This window comes from Diabrotica virgifera, chromosome 2 (assembly GCF_917563875.1).
Source record: "Diabrotica virgifera virgifera chromosome 2, PGI_DIABVI_V3a".
In the NCBI taxonomy this organism is placed as follows: Eukaryota; Metazoa; Arthropoda; class Insecta; order Coleoptera; family Chrysomelidae; genus Diabrotica; species Diabrotica virgifera.
In genome coordinates, this window is record NC_065444.1 from 256,022,699 (window position 1) to 256,039,167 (window position 16,469).

Genomic DNA, 16,469 nt, shown 5'->3' on the forward strand with positions numbered 1-16,469 from the left:
CAGTTTAATAGCAAGCGTCAAAAAGGTATTCCTGAAATCACCTGTAAGAATACAATGTTACAGAGATATGCTTCCTGCTGTTCCACTGCCACCGCAACCCATCTTAACACGTTGGGGAACATGGTTGGAAGCAGCTAATTTCTACGCTGATCATTTTGTTGACTTAAAAAAAATAATTAACCTTTTAACGGATGATAGTTTCTTTATTGGAAGCTAAGCAAGCCTTCCAAAATAACATCCTCCAACAGCAACTGTCATTCATAAAATCAAATTATAGTTTTATCCAGAAAACTATAACTCAATTAGAATCCTCCAAATTATCATTGTTAGAGAGTACAGTTTTAATAAAAGAATTTGAGTCATTGTGTCAAAACGTTAAAGGTACTATTGGAAAGGAAATTTTTCAAAAATTTAAAGTAACCATGGAAAAAAATAGTGGTTACCAGGTTCTTTCTGAAGTGGTTCAAGTACTAGCTGGGATATTTTCCGAACCACTTAATTTAGAACCATATATTATAGTAAATTTGAAACATGCCCCAGTTACTTCAGTTGATGTAGAAAGAAGTTTTTCTATTTACAAATATATGTATTCAGATAGAAGCCATAAGTTTTTATTAGAAAATTTTGAACATCATTTGATAATCTATTGTTACCACAATTCAAAATAATATTTATATGTTAAAATAATTGTATATGTTATGTATTTATAATATTGTAAGTATTTTTGTAAATCAAAAAATATTGTAAATATTTTTTACTACATGCTTATTTCCTAGATAAATATGCATATTTTGCATAAAATACTGCATATTTGTGCATAAAATACTGCATATTTATGCATATTTCATACTTTTTTATTTGCATATTTGCCTAAGTCTACTCATAACATATATTATAGTAATAAAAACTATCGATATCACGAGTGAAAAATACCAAAAATACCAAAATTTCAATAAAAAATCAGGTTGGAGAAAATGGAATCTTAAAGTTCAAAATTGGTATACGTTAAAAAAATGTATTTTCTCAGTTTCCCATGGAGCAATTTTCTTCATTTTTTTTGCTCCCAAGTAACTCTAGTGGAGCCACCTCACTAACGCATTATTAAATGTCAAAGGTGCTTTTTTTGTTATAATAAATTAATTTATTGATTATAATAATTTGTTTAAACACAGATTGTTTAAACAATTATACAGCTTTCAAATGAGAATATTTGTATTTTGAACGTTAAAAGGTACACTTGTGGTAAGTTTATCTAAAGTAAGTCTACAACTGGAAAAAATATGTAGTTTTATTTTTTTACACATAAATTAATTTATTATAACAAAACAAAAGCAACTTTGACATTTAATAATGCGTTAGTTAGATGGATCTACTCAAGTTACTTGGGAACAAAAAAATAAAGAAGAAAATTGCTCCATGGGAAGCCGAGAAAATGCATTTTTTTAACGTATACCGATTTTGAACTTTGAGATTACATTTTCCCCAACCTAATTTTTTATTGGAATTTTGCTATTTTTGGCAATTTTCACTCGTAATATCGATAGTTTTTATTATAATATTATATGTTATGAGTATTTTAAAGATATGAAAATTGGTGTGGAGAAAGAGGACAAAAATATAAGGGTGACGTTTGAAAATTATGATCCTACTCTTTATATCCTCGCCGTACATGCCGGTCAAATTTGACCGGTTGTATCTCAGGAACCACTCATCGCAATTAAACGTTTTTTCTTTTAAAATAAGCGGCCTGCCGATTTTTTTCCAATGCCGTTTTCATGATTTATAATTTTAAAATTTTCCTGAAGCCGCTTAAATAGTCCAATTTCAATTCTATAAAGTACATTAGATAGGTATAGTACCTTTTTATACAAAAATCATAGCTATTCATATGCATCATAATTGTTGTAGTTGTTATAGCGACCGTAAATTTTTAACTAACAATTTAATTGTTGCTTAACTGTTTACTCAATTTCCATCAGCTTCTGGATATATAATCTATACCAGAAGAGCTTTTATATTACCAAGTTTTTTATTTATTAATAAATAATTACTTACCTAAAATTTAAGTTGAAAATTAAAGATTTTGTTGGAAAAACCCGCATTATCCGATAAAAATTATCGTCGAAGTAGATCGGGAAAAATATGTCTCTATGCAGAATTGAATTGCGGTAAATTTTTATTTGGGTGTTTTGGTGTAAAGTTAAAATATTGGGAGTTAAGGAGCAAAAATTGAAAAAAAAAACACGATTTTCGGGCGCCAATTTGTTTATAAGAAAAGTAGCACACTATCTGCGGACTTTGAATGCATATATTATTAGTATATAGAATCATAAGATTCGATTTCAGCAATAAAATTGCTGGTAAATAACTTTTCCCAAAAATGGCCCATTCTCAGATAATCTGCCCAGACTATTAGTTTTCTGTATTAAACGCTCGGGATTTTTCTATAATTTGACGAATATTAAGAGTGTGTTGTGTTGTTTCCCTACGAAACCGCATTGTGCGTAGGTAATAAGCCTTTTATTTTTTGAGGTCAGCAATGCCAAATAAAAGGCTATAATAAATAAATCATATATTTACTCAAACATTATATTACACTTTTAGAATACTGTAGGTACTGTACACTTATCATTTCCTTCTTGGGACAACATGTTCTTAGTACCAACCATGTTTGAACATTCGTTGAATCGCCGGGCAAAAGTACCACCAAATTTAGGATTTTCGCAACTGGCTCCCATAAGATGAATGGCTGCTCTATCTTTGCAATCGAAAACTCCATCGCAGTTGCAATCCTATAACAAAATATTTCTTGTGTTGATTATAATTTCAAATCATTCAAAAGTTAGATATGTTACGTGGTGTGGTTGAGTTGCGTGTGATAACCTTATCGTCCACGGAAACAAATAAAATAACAATAAATGTAAAATCAACAAACTGTCTGTCATTAATATACTTATTTATTTCGGTAAAAAGAGCATGAATACGTCTCGAATGAGGGTTTGTTATTATTTGCGAGTATGGGTTTGTGACCGACCGGGGTGCCAGCTGTGACTGAACTGAACTACAAACATTAATTTGTCATTATGTGGTTTGAAGAAGTTGACGGTTTGAATGCATTTAAAAAGTGATTTATTGACATAAAGAGGCTAGCTGGTCTGATACGGTAATTTATTAAATGTGGAATTTTTGTTTCCCATACATAAACTGAACAGGCCATTAACATCGGGTTTCATATAGATATTATGAGCCGAAAAATGTTAGTTTTAAATGATACGTATTATTTAGTTTTGAGAGAAAAGTTAGTAATTTGAAAAATAGTAATTGAAGCGTGTCTAGTAGAAGCGTAGTAGCCTACAAAAAATAAAGAGCTATCACCACGTGTTTTGGAGGACACGTGAAACTGTCGCTCCTCCTAAGCTAGTGCTTATAGTCACTAGTTACCTAAAATATGATTAAAGATGCAATTAGCGCTGAAAAAATCTGAAAGAATGTCCCCGGCCATAATATGGTCTGAAAAATGCCATAATATTATATACTATTAGTATTTTCTTCGCTCAATCAACTTAAACCAATACTTTTTGCTGATAACTAAATATTATGTAAGAAGTGCAAAAACAAGTGAACATGGCGAACAGAGCAGCAGGATGTCTCAACAACACAATCTGGAGAAACAAATACCTTACAACAGAAACGAAAACCAGGATATATAGATCAACAATAAGACCGATAATGACGTACATCATGAAAAAAAGAGCAGATACGGCAAAAACAAAAAGGCTGCTTGAAACAGAAGAAATGAAAGTCTTACGAAAAATAACAAACCAAACTCTAAAAAAGACAGAGTAAGAAGTGAGGAAATACGAGCGAGATGTGGTATAGAGGAATTAAACATGTGGACCAAAAGAAGAAAAATAGAATGGAATCAACACATAGAAAAAATGACAGAAAATAGAATAGTACGAATAGCAACAGACAAATTGGCAAATGGAAGATCATTGAGGCGACCGAAGAAAAGATAGTCAAACAACATAAATTGAGGCCAAAAACCGGACTAAAACAGGCATAGGCCTATTTATAAAGTAGAAAGAAGAATAAGAAGGAAAAGCTATAAGAAATGATTTAAGCAAGTTTCTATATGCATGGATTTGCTGCTGGCAGTACAGTCGAACCCGCTTATTGGAATAGCCTTCGTGCCAAGCAAAAATATTCCTATAACCGGGATATTCTAATACCCGATCATTGATGGCTGGTAGAAATAAGTGTACCTACTGAATAGACCTACATAATAATAGTACATACTATGTATGTACCTACATTTACATTATATTTATATGGTTTTAGGTCCTTTTATGTCAATGATACAGCAGTGTAACTTATTTTATTAAAAAACCAAATTACATTTTCTGTGCATAAATCCATTAATAAGCATGAAATTTGTGCAATATGTAAACATTTATATTATATTATATTATATAAAATGCATACGCCAAAATTACTTTTCATTTTTTTTTAAGAATCTTTAAGATATACAAATTAGCAAAAATTACATTGAATTGGCCCTCCAGAAATCTTCTTATAATATTACAAACGGTTAGGACTTGCCAAATTGGATGGAATATCCACAAAATCGAAAAAATCTTCATCTTTTGCCTCATCTCCCGCTTTAATATTAAGTTGGGTGGTTTCATTGTTTGGTTCTAAATCTTCAGTATCTGCGAAAACCGATAAATTATCGTCAAAAGAAACAACTCTTAAAAATATTCGTCCTTTATTTTGTCGAATTCTGTGTTTTGATGAATTGGCAGGCAAAAAACGGATTGTTAAAATATTCAAACTCATGTTAGGTTTATAGACAGGGCGGTTATCAATAAAAGAGAACATTTCTATTCTTGTCTGCCATTGTATTGTCAAAGTCAATAAACCATTAACCAATAAAATTTATAACTGCAACGAGGTAGGACGCAATAGAAATGTTTACAAGTTTTGTAAGACAAGTAAAAGTAGGTATTTTATGGCCTGTTGTATTTCGTAAAAGGGTCCAACTGGTGCGTAATAAAATATTTATTATCTGAAAAATATAACAAACCAGACATAATTTTAATTTTCTTGGAAAATATGAATAAAAAGTTATTCGTCCACTTGAATAATATTCGATTAAGCGATATTAATTCATTAAAACATATTCCTACAAGCGGATAAATTTATTAGGGAGTTAATAGAAACGTTTTGGGACCTCAAATTTCGATTCCTTAAACCGGGATATTCCTATAACCGGTACTATAATAAACGGGTTCGACTGTAATTATTATAAAGAATGGCATACGGCACGCCAGCAAAAGAGAATGGCATAAATAAACAGTTACTGGCGAATAGTTGCGAGCAAATCCGAACAGTGTATGCATTGTGCAGTGTGCAGTAGAGTAAAAATCTTCATACTTTATATGCACCAGTCACCATTTTGTCGTCATTTTACATGGAACTTGCATATTATGTATACCTTGAATTTGATAAATTTTAAAAATACTTAAATCTATTAAAATGAATAGTTCACTAGACAAAATAGTCCTGTCGCCAGGGGGGATACAACGGCCTCCTGTATTCAGATGGACTTACCCAAGTTTTTTTTATGTATTTTGACCTGTAGAATACGAATTTTTTGGGTAACAGTTGATCCGGATGTCGAGAAGATTGTTATAAACCAAGAAGTTGAGGAATCACAACAGCGATTTCTGGCAAAACAAAACATTTTTTTGTATTTTTGGGCCATTCTAACCAAAAAATGTTCCTACAAATTTTTTTGTAAGATGCATAGTTTTCGAGATAAACGCGGTTGAACTTTCAAAAAATCGAAAAATTGCAATTTTTGAACCCGAATAACTTTTGACGAAAAAATAAAATAGCAATTCTGCTTCCTGCATTTGAAAGTTCAAGTCAAATTATATCGGTTTTAATTATTTGTATTGCTAAAAATGTATTATTTTATTGTTAAAAAAGCTATAAACACCTAGTGCTTGAGTGATGTTTTTAATGATTTCTCATTTAAAATTGAACGAGTAGGTAGAAGAGGTAAAAGAGCAAGTGAGGCTTTACATGCATTAAAACGCATGTATTAGGCACGGGAAACACTATGTGTTTATAGCTTTTTTTAACAATCAAAAAATAAATTTTTAGCAATGCAAATATTCAAAACAGATATAATTTGTCTCAAACTTTTAAAGGCGGTAAGCAGAATTGCTATTTTATTTCTTATTAAAAGGTTATTCGGGTTCAAAAATTGCAATTTTTCGATTTTTTGAAAGTTCAACCGCGTTTATCTCGAAAACTATGCATCCTACGAAAAAACTTGTAGGAACATTTTTTGGTTAGAATGACCCAAAAAATACAAAAAAATGTTTTGTTTTGCGAGAAATCGCTGTTATGTAATTCCTCAACTTCTTTGTTTATAACAATCTTATCGACATCCGGATCAACTTTTACCCAAACAATTCGTGTTCTACGGGCCAAAATACATAAAAAAACTTGGGTAAGTCCATCTGAATTAAGAAGGCCGTTGTACCCATCCTGGCGACAGGACTAAAAAGGGAATTCTCAGGAAATCATAAAACTTCTCAAGGTGTATGAACCAGAATGAACATTCCATAAGTTTGTGCGGTGTTCATTTTAATCATTACAAATACAGGAGTTCAGAAATAGACACATATCAAAATATTGCAACAATAATGGCAATTGATGTTGTAAGAATGTTGGTTTAAACATAAATTTTGGAAAGACACAATACATGACAAACCTGGTACCAAGCGAAAATCCAAAAATCGGCGTCAACGAAATAGCATTGGTCCATAAATATAAATACTTAGGGCATGAAATCCAAATTGCCAGGGACAATCAAACTGCCGAATTACAAAGAAGGATCACCTTAGCATGGGCCGCATATGGAGCTCTATCAGACATCTTCAAGAGCAACTTGCCAAATTATTTGAAAAAGAAGACTTTCGACCAATGTGTGCTTCCAGTCATGACTTACGGCTCCGAAACATTATCATTAACCCAGACCACAGCACCCAAACTTAGAGTCGTCCAACAAAGAATGGAACGGTCACTACTTGGACTGACTCTCAAAGACAGGGTCAGAAACGAAGAAATCAGAAGAAGGACAGGCGTCACAGATGTCATAGAGCGAGTAGCATGGCTGAAGTGGCCATGTAGCCAAAATAAAGGACGGGAGGTGGACCCAAAAAATTACAGTGTGGAGACCAGTAGCAGACAGAAGAAGTAGAGGTAGACCACCTACACGATGGACAAACGACGTCAAAAGGATTGCTGAGAGTTGGTTACAGGAAGCCCAAGATCGACAAAACTGGAAGAAATTAGGGGAGGCCTATGTTCAACTTTGGATGCAGAAGGCTGGATGACGAATGGCAAGATTTCAATCAGGCAATGTTAAAACTAGAATCATGATGCACGATTACGGCTTGAAACTAGCTAAAACTTCAGCTATTATGGGCACATAACGGGCTTCTAACGTACAAAAACCGAAAGTACCGTGGTTCCCAGTCACTGAAAAACCACAAACTAATGGAGAAATGTAAAAAAAAGGGAAACCATTTCTGCACAAAGATAAAGGGAAAGTAAATATTTTAATAAACTACTTACCATATCTTCTCCGAAGCGACCTGTATACTGAATGATAGTACCGACAATACAGTTTTCATCCTTCATACAATTGCTATACGCTGATGGATCTGTTGATTTTTCATTTGGAGACACAGTGAGGGAACCTCCTTTCTTCCAGTAATCCTCTGAAATTGAGTACCTGGCACAATTTTGTCTGATCCAGCATCCACTTCTAGCATGACACAAGCACCTGACGCAGTCATAAAGGTCGTGTTTGAGCCAATTGGTTTGCTGCCCCTCTAAAAAGAAAAATGTGATGTTACCAAATTATTTTCCAAAAATAAATTAAATTTGTAATAATATTTAAATGCATTAATTTTTTTCAAATCCTGAGAAAACTAATGGTAGGGGAACCCAAGCGGGGATTTTTGCAGTTACTCGAGCGCGTCAGATTATCACATGGGGAGAATCCTGGTACCCTGCAGATGTACCTCTACGTACCCGTGTTGAGCTGCCCCCCCACTTGCAAAAATTAAAAAACAAATAGCCCTGATTTATGAGCTATTTATGAGCTTTCATATTCCGTAAACTAAAAATTTTGAGCTCGTTCCACTGAGCAGGAATTTAATACTTTAGTGGGGGGGCTGAGTCAGTTAGTTACTTAAAGTACTAAAGAGTCAAAGTTACTTAAAAATAGGAATATTGAATCGGTTTTTGCGGCAGAATTACGAGCTATTTATGAGCTCTTGAAATTATATAGTTTCGATTTTTGAGCTCATCCCCTTCACCCCCAAACAACCCTTTAATTGATTTAACTTAAGAGAAAAATGCTGAGAAAACTTAAAATATATCGTATTGCGAATATAATTCCTATAGCTTATTTACTCTAAGAATAAACTATTAAATCACGTGCATTTCGATTATTGAGCTACAACCCCTTCGCAAGAAAACTAGGGTGGTCTTCCCGGCTTGAGAGAAAGTTGTACTTAAATGAATTAAATTAATTATTTGGCGACTACATATCATTTAATAATTTATAAGCTTCCAAATTACGCGCATTTAGATCAGTAAAGTGCAATTTATTTTGTATAGTGCAGTCACTGAAGGTAAAAATCAACGATTACCTTCAATTTCGGTGAACCTTCATCGATTTTCACGAAAATTGGTCAGTGGTTAGAGGATACGTCAAGAAACAAAGGTGACATGGTACCACCTTGCGCCTTTACCCTGAGGGTGGATACCGCCCCTTCTCGGGGGTGAAAATTATTTTATAAAAAATAAGTGCACAAATCAATAAAAGAACAAATTAAAAGCAAAATTTATTATATAAAGTTATTAAAGTAAGTCAATACTTTTTAAGTTATTAAAGATCAAAAATTTTAATTATTCGTGCAAAAAATTCATGTTTTGAAGCGGTTTTTCGTAAATCACTGAAAAACTGTAAGTTTTTACAAAAAAGTTACGAAAAAGAATGGAGATTTACCGAAATTGAAGGTCATAGTTGATTTTTACCTTCAGTGACTGCACTATAGAAAGAAACTGGCAATTCAATAATTGAGATGCGTATATTTTGCGAGCTCATAAATTATTAAACGATATCTGGTCGCCAAATAATTAATTTAAATTATTTTAAGTACAACTCTCTCTTAAGCCGGGAATATGGGATGGTTTTCTTGCGAAGGGGTTGTAGCTCAATAATCGAAAGGCGCGTGATTTAAAAGTTTATTCTTAGAATATAAGCTATACGAATTAAACTATTATTAACTGTTTTGTAAAAACTTACAGTTTTCAGTGATTTACGAAAAACCGCTTCAAAACATGCATTTTTTTCACGAATAATTAAAATTTTTTATCTTTAATAACTTAAAAAGGATTGACTTATTTTAATAACTTTATATAATAAATTTTGCTTATAATTAGTTCTTTTATAGATTTGTGCAGTTATTTTTTATAAAATAATTTTCACCCCCGAGAAGGGGCGGTATCCACCCTCAGGGTAAAGGCGCAAGGTGGTACCATGTCACCTTTGTTTCTTGACGTATCCTCTAACCACTGACCAATTTTCGTGAAAATCGATGAAGGTTCACCGAAATTGAAGGTAATCGTTGATTTTTACCTTCAGTGACTGCACTATACAAAATAAATTGCAATTTACTGATCTAAATGCGCGTAATTTGGAAGCTTATAAATTATTAAATGATATGTAGTCGCCAAATAATTAATTTAATGCATTTAAGTACAACTTTCTCTCAAGCCGGGAAGATAGGGTGGTTTTCTTGCGAAGGGGTTGTAGCTCAATAATCGAAATGCACGTGATTTAATAGTTTATTCTTAGAGTAAATAAGCTACAGGAATTATATCCGCAATACGATATATTTTAAGTTTTCTCAGGATTTTTCTCTTAAGTTAAATCAATTAAAGGGTTGTTTGGGGGTGAAGGGGATGAGCTCAAAAATCGAAACTATATAATTTCAAGAGCTCATAAATAGCTCATAATTCTGCCGTAAAAACCGATTCAATATTCCTATTTTTAAGTAGTGGGGGGGCTGACTCAGCCCCCCCACTAAAGTATTAAATTCCTGCTCAGTGGAACGAGCTCAAAATTTTTAGTTTGCGGAATATGAAAGCTCATAAATAGCTCATAAATCAGGGCTATTTCTTTTTTAATTTTTGCAAGTGGGGGGATGGGGCGCTCAACACGGGTCCTCTACCTTATATTATAGGCTCTTAACAAAGGGGCGTTCGTTAAGGGGGGCCCGAAAAAAAAAATCTATCCTTAAAAATACTCGAAATTGTCAGATTAAGATAAGGTAAGTTAAGTACATGCAAAAGAGTGTATATTTTAAAAATCTGACGAATTGAAAGGGGCGTAAGAAAATGAGAGGGTCAAAAAGTTTCACAAAAAAAGCGAATATTTCGCGAAATAAACGCCATATCGAAAAACTAAAAAATAGGTTTTCAATATTTTTCAAAACTCTATCGAATGATACTAAACATGATCCCCCACGGAGAGGGGTGGGGGGTAAATTTAAAATGTTAAATACAAATCCCGCGATATTTCGCAAAATAAACATCAGATAAAAAAATTGCAAAATACACTTATTCAATATTTTTGAAAAAACTATCGAATGGTACCCAACGCGACCCCCCGCTGAGGTGGGGTGGGTGGTTACTTTAAAATCTTAAATAGGAACCCCAAATGTTTATTTGAGATTTGAATTCGTTACGTAAAAATAAGCAACTTTTATTCGAAACATTTTTTCGAATTATGGAAAGATCGCGCTGTAATCGGAAATAACGATTGTTGGAAATGGAAATTTAATTAAAAAATGGAAAGGCCCCACTAAAATGAAAAATTTTACTTAACTTTTTTTGGTTTTAGGACCTAATAATCACAACCCAATAGGTCCGCAAAGCGCTCGAGTGACTTCAAATTTAGCATACTTTCCTCCCCTACTATAAGTAGTTTTGAAAAATTTAAACTAAGAATGAAAGATTATAATATTATTGCCGAGGGCGATTTTTAATTTTAAATATTTCATTCAAAATAAACTTTTTGTTTATTCTGGGTGTCTTTCAGGCCTCTGTAATAATGTAATCTTTCATTATGCGTTTAAATTAGTTTTCTCAGGATTCGAAAAAAAAAAAATGAATTTAAATAACATTGGACCAAGATTTTGTGCCTACCCCCTTAATCGCAACATTGAGGAATATGGAATAGACTTTAAAATTAATACAGGATCACAGGAAACATTATATCGATCTACTTCTTGAGCAAAATCACTAAAAAGCACACGTTAAATTAGTCCAAATTGATGTTAAAGGCTTTTGGAGATTTAAGATAAAAACTTGGTATTATTACGCTAAAATACTATTTGTTTAAAGGGAAAATATTTTAACAAAAATCTGTTGTAGTTAAAGATAACCCTATGCTAAGTTTAGATTTAAGATCATGTTTAGATTTAGATTTAATACAAGAGTAGATAACGTAGACTTAAATATAACAAAAGATGACTTTATTAAACAAAATATTGATGTATTCACTGGATTAGGCAAATTTCTCCAAAAATGTAAACAAAAATAAAGAGAATTTATAGAGTTGTAAAACCTGATAAATGGTTGGAATTTGTTTGGATCCTAGGGGTTCTAACTAAGTACTTGAAAATGAATAATGTTTAATATCTACTATTGAAGAAATACATAGGCAAGTTAAAAAAACAAATCCTTAACACTGTATCAAAATTTTGCAAGAACAAGAACTAATAAATTAGAGCTCGTGCGCAGATATTCGTGATGCAACAAATAATAGAGAAAATAAGAGCAAGGAATCTGTCTACTCACCTAACATTTATTGATCTGGAAAAAGCCTACGACACGGTACCTTTAAAGAAACTTTTTGAAATTTTGACCACGATAGGCATAAGCGAATCATATGTGCGAGCAATTCAAAATATGTATCAAAATCCGAAAAGTTGTATTAAACAGGGAAAATCTATGTCGAAACTATTCCCTGTTACAAAAGGTTTAAGGCAAGGGTGCTGCTTATCGCCAACACTATTTAAAATATACATCCAGAAAGCTCTAGAGCAATGGAGGAAAACAGTTGCTGGGATGGGAATAATGATTGAAGAAAATTGCTTAACAACTTTGTTTTTTTGCTGATGACCAAGTAATTCTTGTCAACGATGAACATGATATGGATTATATGCTAAGAAAGTTACAGATCGAATATGAAAAATGGGGCCTATGTATGAACATGGAGAAAACGGAATATTTGAGAATAGGAGAGGAAACCGAAAATCCGGAATTAGAGTTAAGAAATATAAGGAAATGTAAGCAATATAGATATTTAGGAAGCATAATATCAGAAGAAGGAACTACAATAAGAGACATACAGCATAGGATACAGCAAGGAAGGAAAGCAACTCGTATTTTAAATGGTCTACTATGGTCTAACAAGCTGAAGCTGAACACAAAGTTAACAATCTACAGAAAAATTGTGGAACCTATTATAACTTATGGAGCAGAGTGTTGGCAACTCATAGGAAAGGAAAGAAAAAATATAGAAGTAGCGGAAATGGATTACTTACGTAGAGCATGCAGAGTATCTAGATTAGAACACGTACCAAATGAGGAAATAAGACGACGGACAAAGAGATTATATTCCATGGTTGACCATATAGAAACAAAGAAATTGCTATGGTATGGTCATGTTATGAGGATGTCAGAGGAAAGATGGCCAAAAAAGAGCATTAAATTACACACCCATAAATAGAAGAAGAAGAGAAAAGCCGACAGAAACATGGAAGAAAGGCATAGAACAGTCTATGGCAGATAAAGCTATTGAAGAAAACGAATGGGTGGATAGAAAACGATGGCGAGCGAAATGTGGGATGCGGAGGAGACCATAGGAACCCCACTACTTAAGGTGTCCCAAAAGTAGTGGAACGGTCGAATATTTCGCGACCTAAACATCGGATCGAAAAACTGAAAAATACATGTTCAATCATTTTCAAAAATCTATCCAATGATCCAAACACCAACCCCCACTATACCCCCTGGAGGTGGGGTGGGAGGTAACTTTGAAATCTCAAATGGAAACCCCCAGTTTTGATTACAGATTCGGATCTGTCATGAAAAATTAAGCAACATTTATTCGAAACATTTTCTAGAATTGTTAATAGATGGCGCTTTAATTGGAAAAATACGATTTATTAGCGCCATCTATCAGAAATTTTAAAAAAAGTTTCGAGTAAATGTTGCTTAATTTTTTATGCCGAATCCGAATCTGCAATAAAAAGTGGGAGTTGCTATTTAAGATTTTAAAGTTACCCCCACCCCACCTCCAGGGGGTGGGTTGGAGGGTCATGTTTGGTGTTATTCGATAGGATTTCGAAAAAGATTAAAATGTGTTTTTTGGTTTCTCATTTGGAAGTGTATTTCGTGAGATATTAGACCGTTTCTATAACTTATCTATGGTATCAGGATAAATCGTTTTTCCCAATTATAGCGCCATCTATCCACAGTTCAAAAAAAGTCTTGAATAAAAGTTGCCTATTTTTACGTAACGAATCCAAATTTGCAAGAAAAACTGGGGGTTTCCATTTGAGATTTTAAAGTTACCCCCCACCCCACCTTCAGGGGGCGTAGTGGGGATTAGCGTTTGGTGGCATTGGATAGATTTTTGAAAATGATTGAACACGTATTTTTCAGTTTTTCGATCCGATGTTTAGTTCGCCAAATATTCAACCGTTCCCCTACTTTTGGGACACCCTATATATAAATTAGAGGATAAATTTAGCACATGTGTATATATTTTTGGTACTGGAATATCGGGTACAGATGCAATATTATTTATAAAGCAGATTACTGTGAAAATTATTAGAGTATAATATAGAGTAGCATTTCTGTGTGTGTCTGATTGACTTAAAGAACGCATTTGACACAGTAAAACTCAAAGATGTAATTCAATGTAGAAACTATGGAAAACGTCTACCAAAACAACAAAATGGATGTCAGAACAGATGGGCAACTTACAGAGCCTAAAGATATAAGCATGGATGAAATCATCAAAAGCGTCAACAAAGGAAGAGGATACAGATTAGGAAACAAAGAAGTAAGAATACTCTGTTAAGCAGACGACGCAATATTGAATAGTAATCAATTAAGCACCAACCAAGTTAAAAATAGAAATCGATGGAATCAGTATTGAACAAGTAATCGAAGTAAAATATCTTGGAACCCTACTACCCTGAAGACCTAGACAACAAAGTAAGAGATCAAGTACAAAAAGCAAATAGACTGGCAGGATACCTAAACAACATTATATGGCGAAACTGACATATTAACACTGAAATACATACAGTCAAGAATTTGTATAAGACCAATTGGTAATCATACAAGCATCAGAAACAAGGCTTGACATAATCACAACACAAAGCTACCAGACACGGCAGAGATTAGAGTACTGAGAAGAATTACAGAAAATACGCTGAGAGATCAAAAGAGTATTGAATGGAGGAGACACATAGCAAGAGATAAATCACCACTCAATAGAATAACCTTCCATGGAGGTATCAATCCACCAATAAACAAGCAGAATTGCTTATAAAAGGGAAAAAAGAGAAGAAAAACTAAATTATTTCACTCTTCTGTAAATAAATGAATAATATTAATTACAAAAATCCGTTATTTATTTTCAAACAAAAATAAACAAAATGAGCATAAACGATTAATCAAATTAATTTTAAATAAACATTCTTTAAAGTTCCGAAAAGTTAATAAATAAACCTTAATTAATAAAATTATAAAACAAAATTTACTTACCTACTGCAGTTAGAGCCATAAAGGCCAAACAAAATGCTAAAACTACAAATTTCATTGCACTCATTTTTTAATGTACTCTTCGACACCTTGGACCACTCTAGAAACGATATATCAATTCTGCAATATTTATACCAAGTAATCATTAAGAAGTTAATCATCCTTTTATCATTACAGATTCTGTGGGTCAATAATTGTGATAACTAAATATAAATTCCCACATCCAAGTGATATTGAATAAATTATCTAAACTTGAGACCGCGAATTGAAAAACAAATTTATTCTTTTAAACATATTTTGTTTTGAAAGGTAAAGTTTTCAATCATAATAGCAACATTAATATTATTGAAAAATTAAAAATATTACTAAAAGATTTTTCAATTGAAAACTTATTGGTCCATTTCCTTGGTAACGCCTCCAAGGCTTCTAAAATTTGCAAGCCAGATGGATGCTGCAGTGAAGACAAAGGGAGGGAATTCTAAAAAGTTGCAATTCACATTATTCCAGAAAGCCACTGCGCATCCGCTAGGAAAAATATTCTAATTCGGATTTTTTGCACAATCTTACTCAAAAAGGACTCCTTTTAACAAATTTGCATGTTGCCAGGACCAAAAGGTGGTCAAAAATTTTTTAAACGTTTTTTTTTTGTTTTTTTCCTAAAACTATTTTTTTGCTTGGAAGAAAGTTTGTTTTAGGTTTTTTGGATCATTCCAAACAGAAAAGGTCTTTAGTGACTTTTCTCTAAAAATGATAGTTTTTGACATATAAGCGATTAAAAATTGAAAAATTTCGAAATCGGCCATTTTTAACCCTCAAAAACTATGTGAAAAACTGAAAATTGAAATGTTGCCAAAGTAGGTAGATACTCTTTAAACATCGATTGATAAAATCCCGAAGAGTTTTTTGCAATACACTATTCAAAACTCCTTGTTTTTTAATTTCTAATCACGCGTGCGCGACACCGTTGCATGTGTATACAGTATGGTGCAAATGAAAGGAATAAATTCGTTATTTCGTAAACCGGCGACTTTAAGGAAAAAACCCGAAACAGGTCGATTTTTATTTTTAAGTTATGATATTGTGGCACATATGGTATACTAGTGACGTCATCCGTCTGGGCGTGATGATGTAATCGATGATTTTTTTAAATGAGAATAGGGGTCGTGTGGTAGCTCATTTGAAAGGATCTTCAATTCTCTATTCAGTAGTGTAAACATTTATATAATTATTTATACAGGGTATCCAAAAAATTTTTATTAAATTAAATTATTTGACAAGAAAGGAAATAGAAGGACACCCTGTATAAATAATTATATAAATCTTTATATTACTGAATAGAAAATTAAAGACCCTTTCAAATGAGCTAGCACACGACCCCTATTCCTATTTAAAAAAATCATCGATTACGTCATCACGCCCAGATGGATGACGTCATTAGTATACCATATATGCCACAATATCATAACTTAAAAATAAAAATCGACCTGTTTCGGGATTTTTCCTTAAAGTCGCCGGTTTACGAAATAACGAAT

At 32.8% G+C, this 16,469-nt stretch overlaps 2 protein-coding genes across 2 annotated transcripts in view; one reads left to right on the forward strand and one right to left on the reverse strand.

Moving 5' to 3' along the window:
• The window catches only part of LOC114341868 (octopamine receptor beta-2R), a 743,861-nt gene that overhangs the window by 422,965 nt on the left and 304,427 nt on the right, over window positions 1-16,469 (forward strand). The window lies entirely within an intron of this gene.
• Window positions 2,560-15,115, reverse strand: LOC114340651 (uncharacterized). The gene is made up of 3 exons (XM_050643153.1): window positions 14,941-15,115; window positions 7,654-7,913; window positions 2,560-2,792 (listed from the first exon to the last, which is right to left on the reverse strand). The coding sequence occupies exons 1-3, from the start codon at window positions 15,002-15,004 to the stop codon at window positions 2,601-2,603; spliced, it is 516 nt and encodes a 171-aa protein (XP_050499110.1). The 5' UTR covers window positions 15,005-15,115; the 3' UTR covers window positions 2,560-2,600.